The 21,193-nt window shown below is 40.8% G+C and overlaps 2 protein-coding genes across 2 annotated transcripts; both read right to left on the minus strand.

Moving 5' to 3' along the window:
• Positions 1–2,995: 2,995 nt before the first annotated feature.
• LOC104446233 (geraniol 8-hydroxylase) lies at positions 2,996–6,083 on the minus strand. The gene is made up of 2 exons (XM_010060112.3): positions 5,121–6,083; positions 2,996–3,678 (listed from the first exon to the last, which is right to left on the minus strand). The coding sequence occupies exons 1-2, from the start codon at positions 6,009–6,011 to the stop codon at positions 3,073–3,075; spliced, it is 1,497 nt and encodes a 498-aa protein (XP_010058414.3). The 5' UTR covers positions 6,012–6,083; the 3' UTR covers positions 2,996–3,072.
• An 11,863-nt stretch (positions 6,084–17,946) lies between these two features.
• On the minus strand, positions 17,947–20,975 carry LOC104444260 (geraniol 8-hydroxylase). Its single transcript, XM_010057907.3, has 2 exons — positions 19,997–20,975; positions 17,947–18,664 (listed from the first exon to the last, which is right to left on the minus strand). The coding sequence occupies exons 1-2, from the start codon at positions 20,876–20,878 to the stop codon at positions 18,059–18,061; spliced, it is 1,488 nt and encodes a 495-aa protein (XP_010056209.2). The 5' UTR covers positions 20,879–20,975; the 3' UTR covers positions 17,947–18,058.
• Between the last annotated feature and the right edge of the window lie 218 nt (positions 20,976–21,193).

Here is a 21,193-nt window from a genome sequence, read left to right on the forward strand (position 1 = left end):
ATTTTTGGGTCACAAAAATAATCTCAAACTGGTACATCTTTGATAAATCTATTTTTTGTTAGCTTTTATCAAATATCTCTGTGAAATTGTTGATGTGGCAATACTCAAGGTATGCGACCTGTTTGATGTGAATTCAATGTAGAAGTTCAACATAAGGGGCTCTCTGAAAAAATGTTGTTGTGGGGAAGCCTGATCTGAAGAAAGTGAATTGAGATTGGGAGGGAAAAATTAGTTTTCTTTCTTTTGTCTCCCCCAAATCACCAAAATCTGAGGGTGAAGGGGTTTTAATAGATTTCCGAAACGTGGAGGAGGTCTTGTCTGGAAGGGAAGTTGCCCAAAATGGTGTCTATGGCCATCAAGAGGGTGTCCATGAAGATAAGATGAGGGGAATTTGCAAGGTTTCATAGGTTCTTCACTCAAGAGCAAATATCATTTGGACTTCGCATTTTCCATGACAAATTTTGCGAAGAGATGCATTGCCAATGATATGAACGTTCGCCTTGAGATGACTGAAGTTTCAAGACTTTCCAAGATCTTCTCTTCCTTGTTGAATTGGGCTCCATAGGATAAGCTTGATCAATCAGGGTCAATAAAATAATAATAATAATAATAATAATAATAATAATAATAATAATAATAATAATAATAATAATAATAATAATAATAATAATAATAATAATTATTATTATTATTATTATTATTATTATTTGGTGTGTCTGTGTGCAGATCCAGCTTCCCAAAATGCCATTGTTTGGGAGAGCCATTTATGCTACATTTTCATATCATGTGAGTCGCTTATCACGTGTATTTCCACTTTAGTAATTTAAAAGGTATATTAGACGATGAAGCTAATGGATGGTAGACTTGTCATCCGTTTTGGGGTTTTAGGGACATGAAAATTAATTTTGGATTAATGTGGATGTACTAACTTAGGGTGATATTAACCCAAAAAAATTAATAATTCGTAGTCTTTTCTTCAATTTAAATGTTCACTAAGCAAAAATTATCTTCGCTTACACTAAATTACAAAATATTGGTTAAACATCAATGTGCAAATAACATCTAGCAAGTACAAGTACTATTTAAACTTTTAATTTGTCTTAAGCGCAATTTCACTTGTAACTCGTCCGGTCAAAATGAATATAAATTAAACGAACAAAAGCTTAATAATTAAACTCATTTTTATATAACACTTTACTTTTATTTTTCAAAATACAAGACAAGACCATCATTCTCGACCGAGCATTTCACATTAACATAGGATAAAAAGATGATTTCAAATGGAAGACATATATATTATCAAGCACCGCCTTTTTCACCAATAATGAAAAAGAAAGGCACGTAGATATATCAATTACGAAAAACAAATGTTTTTTATATAGCTTTTTTTTTCCTATCCATAGCCATGCAAATGTAATTTTCATACGAAAGCAGTTCTCTCTCTCTAACCAATTATACTGTTTCAGTAATCTGAAATTTAAGCTGTATCAACGCACAGAAGCAACAGCAAGAGGCCATTCCTATTACAAGCCCAGATCAGCATGATCTTCCCCAGGATGACCATCGGGCCTTTGATTTTCGTAAGTATTACTGAATGAGGCCCAATCCAATGACTTTCGGCTTTGCAGAGAACTCAACCCAGCAAGATCCTCGAACAGCGACGAAACTCAAGACCAAGAGAGGGGAGGGAAGAAACCTAAGACCTACTCATTCTCAACTTGCATGGCAGTCGCAAGCTGAGGTATTGTCTGGGAGGATATGCATGTGACAGGCGATGCCAAAACCGCAGGGCAAAGTTGGAAGATCATGATAACAGTTAGAGTCCAGACATGTGTTATGGGCCAACAGTTTCTTCACTAGTGAGCAAATAACATCAGGTAAGACTTCCTTCTATAGTTGTTCCTAAGAACATGATGGCAAGTAGCATATATGTTATTGAACTGTACAACACCCCATGTTGTTTTCGATTCACCAGGCGCCGCAGCGGTTGTTCTGTAGCTAAGGAACCGCTGGCCAGTGACACATGCATGGAGGAGATTGTGGAAATAGTTGGAAGAAGGAGGAATTGCCCAAACAGAGTATAAGCATAAGGATCCGTTCAGCCTATGATAAGACTGTTGTGAGCGGCTCTAATTGGGGACTTGAGATAGCTAAGGGATTGCTGGATGGACACAAATAGTCTCCTAACGAGGTGACCCTTTTCGTTTTGCGCAAACTCCTTCACATTTGACTAATTACAACTTGATTTTTTTATTTTACTTTGTTATCATTTTGGAATCATCATTAACCTATCTACTAGACTGGTTAGGAGTCTGGTGGTTGATAAATTATGTAGGTGGGCTTTGGTGGTTTTGGAGATGGTGACGAAGTCAAAGCAGCTGCTTAGGAGAAAATCTTTTCGAGTGTGTAAAGTGAGTCCCAAGGAGGGTGAGAGAGAATTATGAACGACTCTAGGGTTATTTCATGTCTTATTTTTTTGGTCAGAATTTCATGTCTTATTTAGGTATCAACAAACTCTATCAATCTCGTTATCTTAAAGTTTCTTATAAATGTGTCCTTTTACATTTCATGTCATATTTAGTTTTCACATGTCTATAGATTTCAATTTCATTTTTTGTTCCAAGCTTTCTTTTTGCAATCTTGCTTGCGAAAATTCGTGTAGGGCGTTATCTAGTGTTTCCACTCGAATGTATATAAATATCTTTCGATTTCCTGCAACTGCTGCTCGGTTCCAGTTTGATTTCTTGCTTTTACTTTCAACGATGCTTAACATCCCGCAGATTACGCTTCCTGCACATTAATTTCCATTCCTTTTAAGTTCCCGCAGTTCAGTTTCCTCTTCAAAAACACTTTCTTTTTCACTGTTTCCGATCTTGCTCTCGGGAGTTTTTCACGTTTTAACATGGAAGGCGTAAAATCCGTAACATACTGAGTGGCGTGGTAGACTACAAATGAACTTTAAACAAGTGAATCATAGTTAATTGAAGCTTTGGAAAAAAAAAAAACAGTTCTTAAAAATCCCTTCGAAACGCCAAATCAAGTCATCAAGGATCAATCACAACAACTTCCTTTTCAAACCAAACTAGGAATTGCTCTTAAAGGTACGGCCTTTCTCAATGTTACACCAAATTGCTCTTGCATGTCCAAGCTCTCGGGCGCCATTCCCTCAGGAAGTTTCCAATTAAACGATTGAACCAGCGAAGCTACCATGAGATGAACCATCCGGACAGCGAGCGGCAATCCGGGGCAGATCCTTCGGCCCACGCCGAATGGGATAAACTCGAAATCCCTCCCCCTGTAATCCACATTCGACCCCAGGAACCGCTCGGGCGTAAACGACATCGCGTCTTCCCAATAGCTCGGGTCTCGCCCTATGGCCCATGCGTTCACCAGGACTTGCATGCCCTTCGGGATGACGTACCCGCACACCTCTGCATCGTTCTTGGATCTGTAAGGGAGGAGGAGAGGCGCCGCCGGGTGGAGACGGAGCGTCTCCTTGACGATTGCTTGGAGATACGGGAGGTGGCGAGTGTCCGATTCTTGAACCGGCCTCTCGATGCCGATGGCAGTGACAAGCTCGTCTCTTGACCTTTGGAGGAGGCTCGGATTGTGGAGGAGTTCCGCCATCGCCCATTCCGTCGTAAGAGCAGATGTGTCGCTTCCGGCGATGAATAGATCCTGCGTTAAGTACATTGACAATCCATCTTGAATGTTCACTGTCTTTCAAAATTCTACCCGCCTCATGAGAAATTGGTTGGTGCTAACAACTAATTGACTCTAATATAGTCCATTTCTAATAACTTTTTCATGAACAAGGGCTTCAAAGATGTCAGGTCTAATTAGTTTTACTAATACAAGATCTCTGTGGCAGTTTACCTAATATATACATTTTAAATAAATATATATATCTAATGATAACTAATGATATCTAATACTGTAATTAGACATGCCAGGCAACTCTCACCTGCTGATTAATTTAATACAAGTGTTGAAGATCATAATCTTATAATTAACAGATGAAAGAGGCAACATGAATCAGGAAGATTGCCACGCTGCTATTTCTTAAATGGTTGTCGCTTCCTCGTATGCATTATAAGATATTCAACGACCCCTCAAAGTTTATTATGACCAGGGAAAGTGCAATTAGCAGAAATTATGTTTTGGACATTGGTACTATGTTAAAACAAAATTTTCCATTTTGATTATCATCTAACCTGCGCTAAATTTTAGGGTTTGCTTTATCATAGAAAAAAATAAATTCATGAATCTAAACTGATCGCATCGTTTTATCATTATCAATCATAACCCAAAAGTAAAAACTGGAAGATTCTCTCCATGCATAAATATTACCATATGCGGTTGTTGATGGAGATTGTTTAAGAGTACTCACGAATTATGGTGATCTAGTAAGCACATTTCGCAAAATGGCCCACTTGGACAATTAGTCTCGCGATTTAGAGGAAAATCAGTACTTACCTCAACTTTAAAAAAGAAAATGGCCAAGTTCTCTTTACTTTGCAAGATGTGCGGGACAATATTCGTTGAAATTGAGTTAGTGAGTGATATAGCAAAATATAATTGAGTGTACGATTGGTTAGAATATATATACGAGGCAACAATAGCTTGCTCTGTATCTAGTCAAAATTTGATTCGAATCCACTAGCAATAAGTTATCTCATCACCAGAAACAAAAGTTTATGTATATAGATTGATAAATAAGCATGGAGGGAGAAAGGCATGGAATAGCTAATAGATGACAAAATATCGTTACCTATTAAAGTAGCGTTGGGGGGCTTATGTACTCCATGACTTTCTTATGTTATGTTATGGGTCTCGAAGACTGAATTTAGCTGCCAACCCTAGTCAGCAAGCTGAAAAAGCCCTTTCCCCGAGCAGAAATACTTCGATTCGGATGGCTAATGTTTTGCGGTGGAGTTAAAGGCATAGTAAAACCCAATTTGCCTCATATAATCGAGAAATAATGGATTTTTTTTTGAAAACTGACGATACCTGTTTTACCTGATTTTCTGATAATTAGATTTGGGAGCCCTGATGAGTACATACTTCTATTTAGTAAAGATCTCTACTTCATTAACTATTAAGTTTCGATCTACGCTTACCAGGATCAATGGCTTGATGCTTTGCCGGGTAAAATCGGACCCCTCTTCTTCGCACTGATCCAGAAGCACATCCAAGAAATCCCCGCTCTTCGACGATCCCGGCGAGCCCGTCGCCCTTTCTTTCAAACGCTTGTCGATGATCTCGTCGAATATCTCGTGCAACCTTATGTAGGCCGGCTGGATGTGTCGCTTCACGCCTAGCAGATCGAACCGCCGGACCGCAGGGAAATAGTCCGACAGGTTCGGCTTCCCGGCATCCTCCATGATCCTCCACACCAGGTCCTTGAACTCCTGAGCCGTTTGGAATTCCGGGTCGACGATGTCAATCGAGAACATGGTGCTCGACATGAGGTTCAAAGTCGTGGCGAAGGCTAATTGGCCTATGTCGACCTCTCTGCCCGGCTCGCAGGATTTCTTGATGTGGGTGACGAGTTGGTGGACCTTCTGGTGGCGCAGGTGCTGGAGGGCGTCCAGGCGCTGGGCGGTGAACATCTGGGTGCTGCACACGCGGCGCCGTGCCCGCCACCGCTGGTCGCCCGGGACCCATGCGAGGGTGAACTCCGGGTTCGGCTGCGCGGTGATCACGTCGGGGACCGCCCGGTCAGAGAAGTTCTCATCGTGCTTCTGGAGGGTCTCTCGGGCGGCCTCCGGGGACGAGACGACGACGCTGGTCACCAGGCCGAGGCGGAGGGTCATGACCGGGCCGTGGCGCCTGGCCATGTTGAAGAGGGATTCATGGGGCCGGGCACCAAGCTGGAGGAGCGAGCCAAGGAAGGGGAGGCCGGCCGGGCCGGGGGGGAGGTTCCTGGGTTTAGATGGGAGGAGGAAGGGTTTGAGGAAGAGGAGGGAGATGAGGAAGAGGAAGAGGAAGAGGAAGAGGTAGAGTTCCATTGCAGACTGTTCTGTTGCGGCTTTGGTGATGGGAATTGGAAAGGGAAATGACTAACTAATAATACCGCTAGCTTATGAAACAAACGGTGAACTCTCTACCACACATTTTCCCATGCTTGTGCAAGTTTCCACATGCTTGTGCTGGAGAAAGAAAAGTTTCGTTTTGTCTCCTTCCACCGTTAGCAAAACGTACCGTCATGCTAGAGGGACCCGGAAAGGGAAATATCTCAGTTATGGAAAGTAGAATTCGTGAGGGTCTTTTCGAACGATCTGTTCCGGCGTTTTTACTTTTTGGTCTTTTCGAACGATCTGTTCCGGTGTTTTTACTTTATTGGTCTTGGCTTGGTCTCGATTTTCTTCGTCTTTTTATATTTCGTTCAAGTCGCCGGGGTAACGTGGGGGTGCCACGCGTGTCGGTTATTACTGACCATGACCGGGATTGGTGATTCGGGATGTACTAGGGGCGTCAGAATGGTGATATATGAGTCGCTCAATTTTGAAAAAATTATTTTAAATGAGTTATAAACTGAAAAGCTAAAATAAATTATCTTAAATGAGTTGAGTTTAAATCCATTTTCAACTCATTAACTCACCCCATTAGGTTTACCTACACTCTCTCTTCCTCTTATAAAATTATTTTTAAAAAATCGAAGTTATTTTTTATTCTTCTTTTCTTTCCTTTTATTTATTTTTTATTTTTTCTTCCTTCTTCCATTTCCTTCACTGGTGGTTGGTGACAGTGACAGCCGGTTAGGTGAGCTCGAGCTCACCAATCGGGTGAGGCCAAGACCTCGCTAACAACTCACGAGGTTCAAGCCTTGTCGATCTAGTGAGAATCAAGCTTGTCGAGCTTGGGTGAGCTTTGGCAAGCTCGAATTTGGTGAGGCTTGAGCCTCGTTGATCTGTCTTTGACGAGGCTAAGACTTGTCTAAGGATTGTTGAGGCTTGAGCATCGCCGATCCGGCAAAGCTTGGCAAGCTCGAGCTCGGCCGATCTGCCGAGGCCGAGACCCGATGAGGGGGCGAGGCTCGAGCCTTGAGCGAGCTCCAATGAGCTCGACCTCACGGAATCTAGCAAGATGGAGCCTCACTTGAGGCCAGCAAGGTTCGACTCATTGTCGTCACTCGGCGGTGATCGAAGAAGGAAAAGGAAAAAGAAAAATAATAGAAAAATCGATTTTTAAAATTAAAATAATTAGAAATTCGATTTTAAAAAAATAAAAAATAAAAAAATATTAAAAGGAATGAAATCCGATTTTTCAATTTTTTTTAAAATTTATTTTCAAATTTCAAGTAAATTAAAAAAATATTGTTATTTTTTGACAACATTACTTCGTAAAAATATTTTTAACGAAAAAAGAGAGCCTCGATTTTTAAAAAGAATTGTAAAAATTGTCCATTAAATTTGTATTTAATGAAAGAGTTTTAGCAATATCATTTATAAAAAAATCATAAGAAATAACCTTTCATAGATTTGGAAGTATTTTAGCAATACAATATTTAAAAAAGTCACAATAGTAAGTTTTTCTAAATTTGGCTAAATATGGACATATGTTAGTAATATGAGTCAAGTCGAGTATGGATTGGGCATGGGTTGGGTCGGTATGGGTTAAAAAATTTACACTTTGCATAAAAATGAGTCAAAATGGATTAAATTTGTTGATATGGGTTGGACCATTTTCGATCCGACTTAAACCCAACCTAACCCATCCATTTGGCGGCCATAGTGGTGGGTTGACAAAACGTGTTGCAAGTCCAGGCCCACCTCTAGCCGACTTAGTATATAGTTTGCATCATTTGGATTCTATTGAGTTCGCTTTGAGTGCCAGCACCAAATTGCATTACAAAATAATTGATTGCAATGAAATCAGAGTTTTTTGTTTGTTCGTTTGTTTAATATAATAAAAAATCTCAAATTGGTATATCTATATAACAAGTTTACTTTGAACTTAAGTAACAAAAAAATCTCAAATTGGTACACCTACGACAAATTTACCTCAAATTAGTTTTTGGGTTATCAAAAACCTTAAAATTAATGCATTTGTTATATATTTATCCTTTGTTAACTTTTGTCAAATTTTACCATGAAATTGCTGAGTTGAACAATACATAAAAATAACTCAATTGACATGATAAGTCTACATGAAAATGCACATCGGTTTTCGATAAATTTGTTACGGGCATACCGGTTTGATGTTTTTGTTGACTCAAAAATTAGTTTGGTATAACTTTATGACAGGTATAAAGGTTTGGGTAAAATTTTGTACTCATTTGATTGAGAGAATGCATGGAATGGAATGACTGAACTCTAGCATTCTATCTTTAGCAAAAAAGAAAAAGAAAAAAAATGCAGTATTCTGGTGGTTATATTGGCAAGCACAACCTTTAAGATTGGCCACACCACGGCAAGAAAAGTAAAGGAGAAAAGAGAATTAATTGAACATCATGGTCTAGAGGAGTCAACAAAGCACGTGTATATGAGAGTGAGTGTAGAGTAGGTCAACAAAGCACGTGTATATGAGAGTGAGTGTAGAGTAGGCATAGAGTAGGACTGACAAAAAAAAAAAAAAAACAAAGCATGTGTATATGAGATACTAGTGTGTTATGTATTGGTATTGCTCTCGTACATACGCACACATCATACGTTTGTATGTACTTGAGCAAGCTTAAGGAGGTCATAGAGCTTTTCTAGGTTTGAAATACCTATTCAGAATTTTCTTAAGTGATATTAATATTTGACTTAATTTGACAAATCTTAGAATTAGGATGGAACCCGTGCATCAAATAGGACTCTACTTCGAGGGGGAGCAGGTTTAAGCCTCTAGATTACTTTGAGTGAGATGTGACTCGAACGTGCAATTGGCCTCGTCCAAATCAATGTTCTTAACTAACTATTGGGGGTCCGATATAAAAGGTAATATCACCGAAAATCATAAATCAAAACCTCATAACACATTTATTTAAAACTAATTTTTGTGCCACAAAAAATCATAAATTGGTATGCCCAAGACATAGCTATCCCAAACTTATTTTTGTGTTACGAAAGAATTTTAAATTGTTATGCATGTGACAAATCTATTTTCTTTTAGATTTCCTCAGATATCTCTAGGAAATTGTTGATGTGGTAGCATATGAGGGAAGCAACTCGTCTGAGGTGGATTAGATGTAGAAATTCAATGTAAATGGCTCTTTGAACGTTGTCGTTGTGGGTAGGGGTGTGCAACCGGACCGGGTATACCCGAGAACCGGACCGTCGCACCCGGAAAACAGGGTCGGGAACTAGTTTTTGTTGAAACCAGTCCGGGAACCGGTTCCTTAAATTCAGAACCGGTTTAAACCGGTTTGGGAACAGATTCCAAGTAATTACCCACCCGAAAACAGGTTTCTGGACCAATTGTGGAATCGCTTCCTTGACTGGTTTTGTAAGTAGAGGTCCAAAATCTTTTTGGGCGCGTTTGGTAATGTTTATGTTCAAAAATTGTTCTAGGGAACGAAAATAGAAAAACGTGTTTTACGGGGGAAATTTTTTTGACTAGAAAGATGCGTTTGGTAAATTTGTTTCTGGGAATAAAAATGAATAGAAACACGTTTGGTAGATTTTATTCTTTTTGTTTCTTTTAATTTTTAATATTTTTATTTTATTTTTCATTTTTTCCTTTTTTTTTTTTTTTTTTTTTTTCTTCTTTCGGCCGGCAACCTTGCCCAGATTCGACGAGGCCGAGCCTCGCCGGCCTCGCCGGGGGCCGGAGACGCGCTCGGCGAGGTCGCCGACCCTCGACGGCGTCGTCGGCCCTCGGCGCGTCGTCGGCCCTCGACGGCGTCGTCGGCCCTCGACGGCCGGTCGCGGCCATGGTTGAGGCCGGCGACCAGCCAAAGAAAAGAAGAAAAAAAAAGAAGAAGAAAAGAAGAAAATAGAGAAGTGTTTACGGAGAAGTGTTTGGAGCAAGAAACAATTTTTTTGTTTCTCATTTCTGTTCTTTTTGTGATCCGGGAACAAAAACCTGATTTTGAATAAAAACGCAAAAACAAACGCGTTTCTGTTCTTTTTGTTCAGGAACAAAAAAATAAATTTTCTGTTCATAAACAAAAAAAAAGAATGAAAACATGCAGGCCCTTTATTTCCCCCAATTTATATTCTTACTCCCGCAATCACACGACGTTTTTCCTCTTGATTCTCTCAAACACGCACGGCACTCCTCCTTTGTCGTTCCTCTTCCTCACTTGCTTCCCTCCCTCATCGGCTCCCTCTCGCACCGTCCGATGGACGGGTGGTGTTCGTCGCCACCAAATTATTGTGTATCACATGGATTGGCTCGCCTAATTTCTCTTTTGTAGGAGGAGTTATGTTTGCTTAAATGAGTAGTTTCATGTAGTAGCCGTGGGAACAAGACTAATATTAGACCTATGTTTGTTTTTTTTTTTTTTTTTTTTTTTTGTGACCAAGCAACCGCCGTACAGCCAGTAGTTGGCGACGTAAACCCGGGGCGACCCGCAGGGACCCACCTCCCACGGGTCACAGGTGAGTCGAGCAATGGGGGCGAGAAGTTTCGAACCCCTACCCTGTCGGTTGAGGGGCGAGGCACGAACCATCTCAACCACCGCGGGGTGGGTTAAACTCATTTTGTTGCTAATTATTTGATTATAATTTTATTTATTATAATTAGCCCTGTGGATCCTTAATTTTTCATTTAGTCAAAAAGTTCATGTATTTATTTATTACAAGTGCTTAATTTTTCAATACAAATTAGGAATATTACGTTATTTTCTCGCATATTAATATAAAATTCGAAGTCGTATAGGATATCGAGAGATTGCAAAACAGATTCCAGTGGAAACAAGATTTACCCTGGAACCAAACCGAAAAAACAATGTGAGTTGGGTACAGGGTCCAATATAAATAGGGTTGGGTATAGAGTCTAGAAAAGGGGAACTGGTTATAATAGGGTCGGAGTCGGGTCTAGGTCTGACCCTACCCACCTTGGACCCGATCACCCCTAGTTGTGGGGTAGGCCGGTATGGACAAAGTGAATTGAGATTGGGAATCGAAATTAGTCTTGTTCTTTTTGTGTCACCCAAATCACCAAAATCTTAGGGCAAAGGAATTTTAGCATATTTCCAAAACATGAGAGAAGCCTTGTATGGAAGGGAAGTCGTTGGAAATGGTGTTTGTGGCCATCAAGAGGGTGTTCATCGAGATAAGGTGAGGGGAAATTTGCGAGGTTTCGTAGATTCTTCACTCAAGAAATATTTATAATTTGGACTTCGCATTTTCCATGGCAAATTTTGCAAAGAGATGTGTTGCCAATGATTTGAATGTTCGCCTTGAGGTGGCCGAAATTTCAAGACTCTTTCCACGATCTTTTCTTTCCAGGATATTTATAATTTGGACTTCGCATTTTCCATGGCAAATTTTGCAAAGAGATGTGTTGCCAATGATTTGAATGTTTGCCTTGAGGTGGCCGAAATTTCAAGACTCTTTCCACGATCTTCTCTTCCATGTTGAATGGGGATCCATAGGATGAACTTGATCAATTTTGACCAAATTGCTGATGTGGCATTCTTTTGATGAGATAAGTGCAAAATGATGTCGTTTTAGCGATGATGTAGCTAAATAAGTGCAAAACGACATTATTTTGGCATTGATGTGGCCCAAAATTGATTTTTAATATAAATATTAATTAAATAAAATTTTAAAACTAAAAAACAGAAGAAAAAGAAGAAGGGGAACATGTTCGGCGAGAGCTGGCCCTCCTTGCCGTTCTCACTATTGCTAGAAATGGTTGGTAACGGTGCACCAAAGGTTGGTTGGGGTCGCGGGCCACTACCTAGTGGCTGGTGACCACGGTCGGGGTGAGGGTGGCGGCCTTCTTCAAGATTTGGTGAAGGTCGTTGGCTATGGCGGCCGTCTCTGGTTGTGGCTGCTAGGGTTGTTGGCCATTTCCTAGGGCTCAATGACCTTAGCCGACACTCGCACCACTGTTGCCGAGCCTCCCTGACAAGGGTAGGGTATCGGTGGTGAGGGTTGTGCAAAGCTCCTAGTGAATGCTTACTTTGTAGTTCTCCTTTTAAATAATATTTAAATAATATTTGTATTAAAATTCAATTTTGGGGCAGAATGACGTCATTTTTGTCAGATCATTGCTGAGTTAGCTTCCAGTAAGCCACACAGATCACATGTATTATTAAAAAAAAATATCAAGTTGAATTTCCGGCTATTCTTGCCAGACTTGGGACTGAAGTGTCTCACTTTTAAAAAAAAAGTGATACTTGAGAGTACCTTTTGAAAGTTTTGATACTAAAATGTCCACCTAAGCAAAGTTTTCGCATTCTTGGTGTATTTATTTTTATTTTTTTTTATTTTGTACTTTACTTTTACTAAGGTGATCTTCACTTTAAATCACAAAATGAATGTTTACTAAGCAAAAGTGATCTTCACTTACGCAAAATCACAAAATGTTGGTTACACATTAGTTTGCAAAAAACATTTGGCAAGTTAAGTACTAATTAAACTCTTAATTCGTGTCAGGTGTAATTTTCACTTGTAAGCCGTCCTGTTAAAATAAATAAATTAAATGAACAGAAAATTAATAAGAAAACTCATGTCTTGATAACACTGTACAATTATTTTTCTGAATACAAGACAAGACCATCATTCTCAACCGAGCATTAATAAATTCACAATAACATAAGATAAAAAGATGATTTCAAATAGAAGACATATATATTATTAGGCATAGCCATTTTTTTGTCCAATAATGCAAAAATAAAGACAAGTAGATATATCAATTATGAAAAACAAAAGTATTTTATATATCTTTTCTATTTTACTTGACTTATTCTATCCATAGCCATAGTTGACACTTAGATTTTGGCGACTTGATCATTTATTTATTGTATAGAAAATTATGGATTAATTTTTAACCCCTAAATAAAAATATTAATATTAAATTGCATTTAAGAGCGTTTATTATTGCATTGGGTTTGAATTGATGATTTTGAGCATTGAATTAGCGAGTTGACCAAGCCTGTGGCTAAAGGAATTTGGCCAAGCCCATTTCTTTGATTATGTGCACAAAGATTTTGTCAATATTTTTCTCGTAATTTTGAAATGTGCATGATATTTAAGGGGGGTCGAATCCTTTAGTTATGGGAAAGAAAAAAAAGAAGAAAAAGGAAAAAGAATAAAGATCTGCAAGTTTGTCTCTTCGTGCGCATATATATATATATAGATAGATAGAGAGAGAGAGAGGATTGGTCAACAAAGGTCATATATTGAGTGATATATTTCTTGTTTTAAAAACAAGAAAGAGTGTGCTGTCAAGGAAAATCTCACACGTCCATGAGCGTGAGCAGAAAGGGAGGAAAATAAAATAAAATTGTGGAGATTCTATCTTGACCGTGGAGAAGTGATCGAAAAGAGGAACTAATTTTGGCTTCATTCCTTTGCATATAAAAGGGTGAGTCTTACACGCGTGTAGGAGGACAAGCATTGAATACGGTAGCCACGATTGAAAAGGGAAAAAAGAACGGTGAGCGAGAGAGAGAGAGAGAAGAGAGAGGGAGAGAAACACGCTCAAGCTCCTCAAACTCTTCACCCGGCGTCGCACCCCTGATGCGAGCCTGACGTTAACCCGAGTGTTGTTGCGCTGGTTTTGCCGCCTCCATCCCCAAGGATGACCCGTGTTTCGTGGCCGGCAAAATCGAGAATGTCCCTGACACTACAAGGCGGTTGCTCCGTCACCCACGATTCCTGCTGCTGACCGCAGAGCTCGCTGTTCCCGCTCAAGCTACAACGCCTGGTCATCCTCCATTGTGCTGTCGCTAGCCTGATCGAGCCTCGCGCTGCTGCTTCTTGATGGTCCCATGACATGCGTTTCTATTTTCGCAGGTTGTTGTCAACGCCGAAAGCGAGCGACAGTCTCCCCTTGTCGCTGCACCTCCTAGTTACTTGCGAAGTTCACTGTCTCGGAGCTCACCTTGCACGACCTTCACCATACTAGCGGCATTCCAGCATTCCATCTCTCCGCAGGTTCCTCGGCGATTATAATTTGCTGTGGTGGCTTTTTCCTAATTAGATTCCAGCAATACTCGACGTTCGAACTCTTGGACCGGTGTTTCTAATCATGCTCGGAATTGCCTAGCAGTCATTGCCTTGGTCGTTGCTTGCTTGCTACTCTAGTTAGGTGGGTGGTTTCCTTGGGCGAAGAGCAAGTATTTTCTAGACTACTCAGCAAATCCTTGGTCAACAGTGGCACGTCCAGCTACTGTCCAACAAGTTTGAGCGGCTTTGCAATCCGCGAGTCCAAACTCTCCATCACGGCTTGACTTTGCCGCTTCTTCATTGCAAGGCTTGTCCATTGCCGGTCGTTGCGAAAGCCCCCACTAGGAGCCCCGCTGCGATCGTCCTCGGTCATGAGCTCATCGGTCACTGCTCGCAAGCTGTCCTTTGACAAATTCAAATTTGGAAGCATATTTGCGAAATTAGCTAATATCTCATCTAAATTTGATTTAAGATATTTTTATTGCCTAAATTGATTGTCCGATACATACTGTGCATAGGCAAATACCCATTTGGACTTGTTTCCTACTTCGCAACCTTATATAATTTTCGATTATATTTATAAGGTTTTAGATGGAATCATTGATTCCGCAAGAATATTTAAAATTGATATTTTGATATTTAAGACTTAAAGATCAACTTATTGATTGTAGTTGTGAAACAGGCTTGGGCGACTATTTACACACGTCTCCGCAAATTCGTAAGACCATGTATGGGGATTGACACTTGCCCAGTGCCGGAAGGTCAAGAAAGTTGGTGACCTAATGATAGGAGAGTCAGCGATCGAAGCCCTAGTGAACGGCGGGCAGCCATAATTATAACGGTCTTAAGGTAGCGAAATTCCTAGTAGGGTAAGTTCCGACCTGCACGAAAGGCATAACGATCTGTGCACTCTCTCCGAGAGAAACTTGATAAAATAGATATGTTTGTGAAGATGTGGACTACTTGCACCTGGATAGAAAGACCTTATGAAGCTTTATTGTTCCTGGGATTGGCTTTGGGCATTTCCTGTGTAGCATAGGTGGAAGGCGAAGAAGGCCTCCTTTCTTGGGGGCCTGAGCCATCAATGAGATACCATTTTGGAAGAGTTATAATTCTAACCTTGTGTCAGGACCTACGAACCAAGGGACAGTCTTAGGTAGACAATTTCTATGGGGGGTAGGCCTTGCAAAAGGTAATAGAGGGGTGTAAAGGTTTCCTTGGGCTAGACGGAGATTGGCCCTTGAGTGCAAAGGTAGAAGGGAGCTTGACTGCAAGACCTACCCGTTGAGCAGGGACTAAGTCGGCCTTAGTGATTTGATGGTGTCAAGTGGAAGGGCTGTCGCTCAATAGATAAAAGCTACTCTAGAGATAACAGGCTGATCTTCCCCAAGAGTTCACATCCATGGGAAGATGTGGCACCTCGGCTCTTTGCTTCGGATGATTAGATATTGTTTCCACATTTGAATTGATTGGATGATACCTTTTGTGAGTGGTTTGAATACTTTGATTGCTTTCTTCATTCTGAAAATAAAATAAAGAAAAAGATTGCATTGCATATCATATAAATTATCATTGATTTCCCATATAGGATTGCATGATAGAATAGTTAAATACTTTTTTTAATCAGAACGCATTGAATTGCTTGTTGAGATAAGTTTCTGAGTTAAGATATGATTTAAGTTAGTATATTTCCTAACTTAAAATAAATAATATCTCACTTTAGGTAGATTTTTATTTGTTTAGTATTTTTAATTACGAATTTTAGTAAAAAATACAAAAATATCATTTGCGTGTCATATAGAATTAGGTTCATAAAATGCACATCATTTAGTAATTGTTGTTAGGTCCATTTAATTATAAATTGTCCATCATTAGAATTAAGCCATTTGCATGACATATAGCTTGGTTTTCATTTAAATAAAAGAAGCCTGAAAAAAGATTCGAATGGAATTGTGTGTTAATTAGAAATTATATTTAGGTTGATAAATGTGTTTTTAACTAACTCCATAGATGTTTGTGTTGCATCAAGTTAAGTATTCCCTCCCCATGCTTACAATTTATTTGTTGCCTTACTTTATTAATTGTTAATTAATGGTTGCATACCCACATGGCCACCTCGCTTGTTAAAATCAACCCAAGCTATTTGCAAAATATTATTAAAATAAAAGAGAAAATGTATTGAAAGGGCGTTAAAGTAATCTAGCGTAATCAAATCTCTAAACTCATTTAATCTTTGGTTTGTAGAAGAGAAGAAATTCTCCCATTACTTTATTTGGGTTTTTAATAAACCCATAAAAAATAGATTAATAGCGACTTCTAATTAAAAAAATCATTTGCATGTTAAAAATTTGAACCTATGTCGTGAATTAAGTTTAGGCTTAGTAATCTATTAGCCAAAACTTAAGTGGTTCACCCGAGATAAGGTCATGACACCATCCAAATGTTATTGTCATATGAAAACAGTATTTTCATTTTCTTAACAATTAAACTGTTTCAACAATCTGAAATTTAAGCTGGATTAACGCGCACGAACAACAGCAAGAGGCCAATCCTATTGCAAGCCCAGATCATCATGATCATCCCTAAGGATGACCATCGGGCCTTTGATTTTTGGTAAGTATTACTGAATAAGGCCCAATCCAATGACCTTCGGCTTTGCAAAGAACTCAACCCTACAAGATCCTCGACCAGCAACGGAACTCAGACCAAGGGAGAGGGAGGAAGAAACCGAAGACCTAATAATTCTCGACTTGCATGGCAGTCGCAAGCTGAGGTATTGCCTCGGAGGATATGCATAATGAGCTGAGATGGTGACAGGCGATGCCAAACCGTAGGGCAAAGTGGGAAGATCGTGGTAACAGTTAAGAGTCTAGACGTGTCGCGGGCTGATGGTTTCTTAACTGTGGAATAGTCTGTGCAATGCCTAGTGAGTCAAGAACGCCAGATCAGACTTTCTTCTACAGTTATTCCTAAGAACAAGATGGTAAATAGTATCTCTGTTATCGGACCATAACGTGCCCAATGGTGTTCTTGTCTCACTAGGTGTCGCACGGTTGTTTGTAACTAAGGAACTATTGGCCTGTGACATATGCATGGAGGAGATTGTGAAAGCATTTGGAAGAAGATGGAACTGCCCAGGCAAAGTATAAGTGCATGGATCCGTTCAGCCTATGGTAAGACTCTGTTGTGACCAGCTCAAGTCGAAACCTCAAAAGAGAGCTAAGGTGTTGCAAGGTGGACACAAATAGTCTCCTAACGAGGTGGCCTTTTCGTTTCGCGCAAACTCCACTCCTTCAAATCCAATTGATTGTGACTTGATTTTTTATTATTACTTTGTTATTATCTTGGAATTGTCACTAACCTATTTACTAGATCGGTCAGGAGGAGTCTGGTGGTTGATGAATTGTGTAGGTGGGCTTTGGTGGTTTTGGAGATGGAGATGAAGTCAAAGCGGCCGGTCGGGGGAAATTTTTTTTTGGGTGTGTAAAGTGAGTCCCGGGGTCATATAGAAAATTAGGCATTTATAGACAGCTCTAAGGTTATTTCGTGTCTTATCTAGGTGTTAATAGACTACCAACTTCATTGTCTTTCGGTTTTTTGCAAATGCGTCTTTTTACATTTCATGTCCTTTTTTAGTTTTTACATGTCTATAGATTTCAGTTTTAGTTTTTGCTCCAAGTTTCTTTTTGCAATGTTGCTTATGAATACTCGTGTAGGGCATCATTTAGTGTTTCCACCTTTCAATTTCCTGAATGTATATAAACACCTTTCAATTTCCTCTTCAAAAACACATTTTTGACCATTTTCGACCTTGCTCTCGGGAGTTTGCATGTCTCTAACACGGAAGGCATAAAATCCGTGACATACTAAGTGGCATGGTAGACTACAAATGAACTTTAAACAAGTGAATCATAGTTGATTGAAGCATTGGAAGCACAAACGGTCCTTTAAAATCTCTTCGAAACGCCAAATCAAGTCATCAAGGATCAATCACAACAACTTCCTTTTCAAACCAAACTAGGAATTGCTCTTAAAGGTGTGGCCTTTCTCAATGTAACACCAAATTGCTCTTGCATATCCAAACTCTCGGGCGCCATTCCCTCAGGAAGTTTCCAATTAAAAGATTGAACCAGCGAAGCCACCATGAGATGAACCATCCGGATAGCGAGCGGCAATCCGGGGCAGATCCTCCGGCCTGCACCGAACGGGATATACTCGAAATCCCTGCCTTTGTAATCCACGTTCGACCCCAGGAACCGCTCGGGCGTAAACGACAATGGGTCTTCCCAATAGCTCGGGTCCCGCCCTATGGCCCATGCGTTCACCAGGACTTGCATGCCTTTCGGGATGACGTACCCGCACACTTCCGCGTCATTCTTGGATTTGTAAGGGAGGAGGAGAGGCACCGCCGGGTGCAGACGGAGCGTCTCCTTGACGATGGCTTGGAGATACGGGAGGTGGCGGGTGTCCGACTCTTGAACCGGCCTTTCGGTGCCAATGGCCGCAGTGAGTTCATCTCTTGATCTTTGGAGGAGGCTCGGATTGTGTAGGAGTTCCGCCATCGCCCATTCCGTTGTGAGCGCAGATGTGTCGCTTCCGGCGATGAATAGATCCTGCGTTAAGTACATTGATAATCCATCCTAAATTTTCACTGTCTTTCAAAATTCTATCCGCCATGAGAAATTAGTTGGTGCTAACAACTAATTGACTCTAATATGGTCCGTTTCTGATAACTTTTTCATGGACAAGGGCTTCAAAGATGTTAGGAGTAATTAGCTTTACTAATACAAGATCTCTATGGCAGTTTACTAATATATAAAAAAAGAACATATCTAATGATATCTAATATTTTAATTAGACATGCCAGGCAACTCTCACAACCGATTAATTTAATACTAGTGTTGAATATCATAATCTTATAATTAATAGATGAAAGAGAAAACATCAATCGGGAAGATTGCCACGTCCCTTTTTCTTAAATGGTTGTCGCTTTCTCCTATGTATTATCATATATTCAACGACCCCTCAAAGTTTATTATAACCAGGGAAAATGCGATTAACAGAAACCATGCTTTATGCATTGTTACTATGTAAGAGCTTTAGGTACCTTGTCGATTTTTATCTAACCTACGCTAAATTTTAGGGTTTGCTTAGTCAAAGAAAAAAACATAAATTCGTGGATCAGAACCGGTTGCACCATTCTATCATTATCAATCACAATCTAACAGCAAAAATTGGAAGATACTCCCCCATGCATAAATTTTACCATAACCAACCACAATGTTAATGGAGATTGTTTAAGAGTCCCTGTGAATTATGGTGATCTAGTTTTGATGCTATTTAGATGTTTAGCAACTGAAGAAAGAAGCATGTTTCACAAAATGGCCATTTAGACAATTAGTCTGCACGATTCATAGGAAAATGAGCGATTGCCTCAAGTTTAAAAAGAAAAATGACCAAGTTCTCTTTATTTTGCAAAATGTGTGGAACAATCTAGTGATATAACAAAATATGATTGAGTGCACGACTGGTTATGATCTATATACAAGGTAGCTATAGCTTGATCATGTGTCAAATCAAAATTGGATTCGAATCCACTATCAATAAATTGCCTTGTCACCAGAAACAAAAGTTCATGTACATACGTACATATGAAAACACGATTTTTACTCTTATAGAAAGGCATGGAGTAACTAATAGATTGACAAAATATCGTTGTCTATTGAAGGAGCAATTATGGCTAATGTCTTGCGGTGGAGTTAAAGGCATAGGAAAACCCCGATTTCCCCTCTTATAATGGAGAAATAATGGAAAAATTTCCGAAAACTGACAATAAATGTTTTAGCTGACTTTTCAATAATTAGGTTTGGGAGCTCTGATGAGTACATGCTTCTTTTTAGTAAAGATCTCTGCTTCATTTTCTGTAAGTTTTGATGTTCACTTACCAGGATCACTGGCTTGATGCTTTGTCGGGTAAACTCGGACCCCTCCTCTTCGCACTGATCCAGAAGCACATCCAAGAAATCGCCGCTCTTCGACGATCCCGGCGAGCCCGTCGCCCTTTCTTTCAAACGCTTGTCGATGATCTCGTCGAATATCTCGTGCAACCTCATGTAGGCCGGCTGGATGTGCCGCTTCACGCCTAGCAGATCGAACCGCCTGACCGCAGGGAAATAGTCGGACGGGTTCGGCTTCCCGGCATCCTCCATGATCCTCCACACCAGGTCCTTGAACTCCTGAGCCGTTTGGAATTCCGGGTCGACGATGTCAATCGAGAACATGGTGCTCGACATGAGGTTCAAAGTCGTGGCGAAGGCCAATTGGCCTATGTCGACCTCTCTGCCCGGATCGCAGGATTTCTTGATGTGGGTGACGAGTTGGTGGACCTTCTGGTGGCGCAGGTGCTGGAGGGCGTCCAGGCGCTGGGCGGTGAACATCTGGGTGCTGCACACGCGGCGCCGTGCCCGCCACCGCTGGTCGCCCGGGACCCATGCGAGGGTGAACTCCGGGTTCGGCTGCGCGGTGATCACGTCGGGGACCGCCCGGTCGGAGAAGTTCTCATCGTGCTTCTGAAGGGTCTCCCGGGCGGCCTCCGGGGACGAGACCACGACGCTGGTCACCAAGCCAAGGCGGAGGGTCATGACTTGGCCGTGGCGCCTGGCCATGTTGAAGAGGGATTCATGGGGCCGGGCGCCGAGCTGGAGGAGCGAGCCGAGGAAGGGGAGGCCGGCCGGGCCGGGGGGGAGGTTCCTGGGTTTAGATGGGAGGAGGAAGGGTTTGAGGAAGAGGAGGAGGGAGATGAGGAAGAGGACGAGGTAGAGTTCCATTGCAGAATGCTGTGGCTTTGGTGATCGGAATTGGAAATATCACAACAAAGGAAAGTGAAAGTTCGGGGGTCTTGTCGGACGATCCGTTCCGGTGTTTTTCTTTTTTGGCCTTGACTTGGTCTCGATTTTCTTTGTCTTTTTTTACGTTTCGCTCAAGTCGCCGAAGTAACGTGGTGTTGCCACGCGTGGCGGTCACATTGGTGTATGCCATGACCCCGGGAATGGTGGTGAGTTGACAGTACGAGTTGCCAGTCCAGGCCCACCTCCAACCGTCGCAGTATGTCGTTTGCATCATTTGGATTCTTTTGGGTTCGC

The sequence above is a fragment of the Eucalyptus grandis genome, chromosome 8 (assembly GCF_016545825.1).
Source record: "Eucalyptus grandis isolate ANBG69807.140 chromosome 8, ASM1654582v1, whole genome shotgun sequence".
In the NCBI taxonomy this organism is placed as follows: Eukaryota; Viridiplantae; Streptophyta; class Magnoliopsida; order Myrtales; family Myrtaceae; genus Eucalyptus; species Eucalyptus grandis.

Coding starts and splice junctions, on each gene's coding strand:
- LOC104446233 (XM_010060112.3), bottom strand. CDS start 6,011: ATGGAACTCTACCTCTTCCTCTTCCTCTTCCTCTTCCTCATCTCCCTC. Junction 3,679..5,120: donor GCATCAAGCCATTGATCCTG/GTAAGCGTAGAT, acceptor TACTTAACGCAG/GATCTATTCATCGCCGGAAG.
- LOC104444260 (XM_010057907.3), bottom strand. CDS start 20,878: ATGGAACTCTACCTCGTCCTCTTCCTCATCTCCCTCCTCCTCTTCCTC. Junction 18,665..19,996: donor GCATCAAGCCAGTGATCCTG/GTAAGTGAACAT, acceptor TACTTAACGCAG/GATCTATTCATCGCCGGAAG.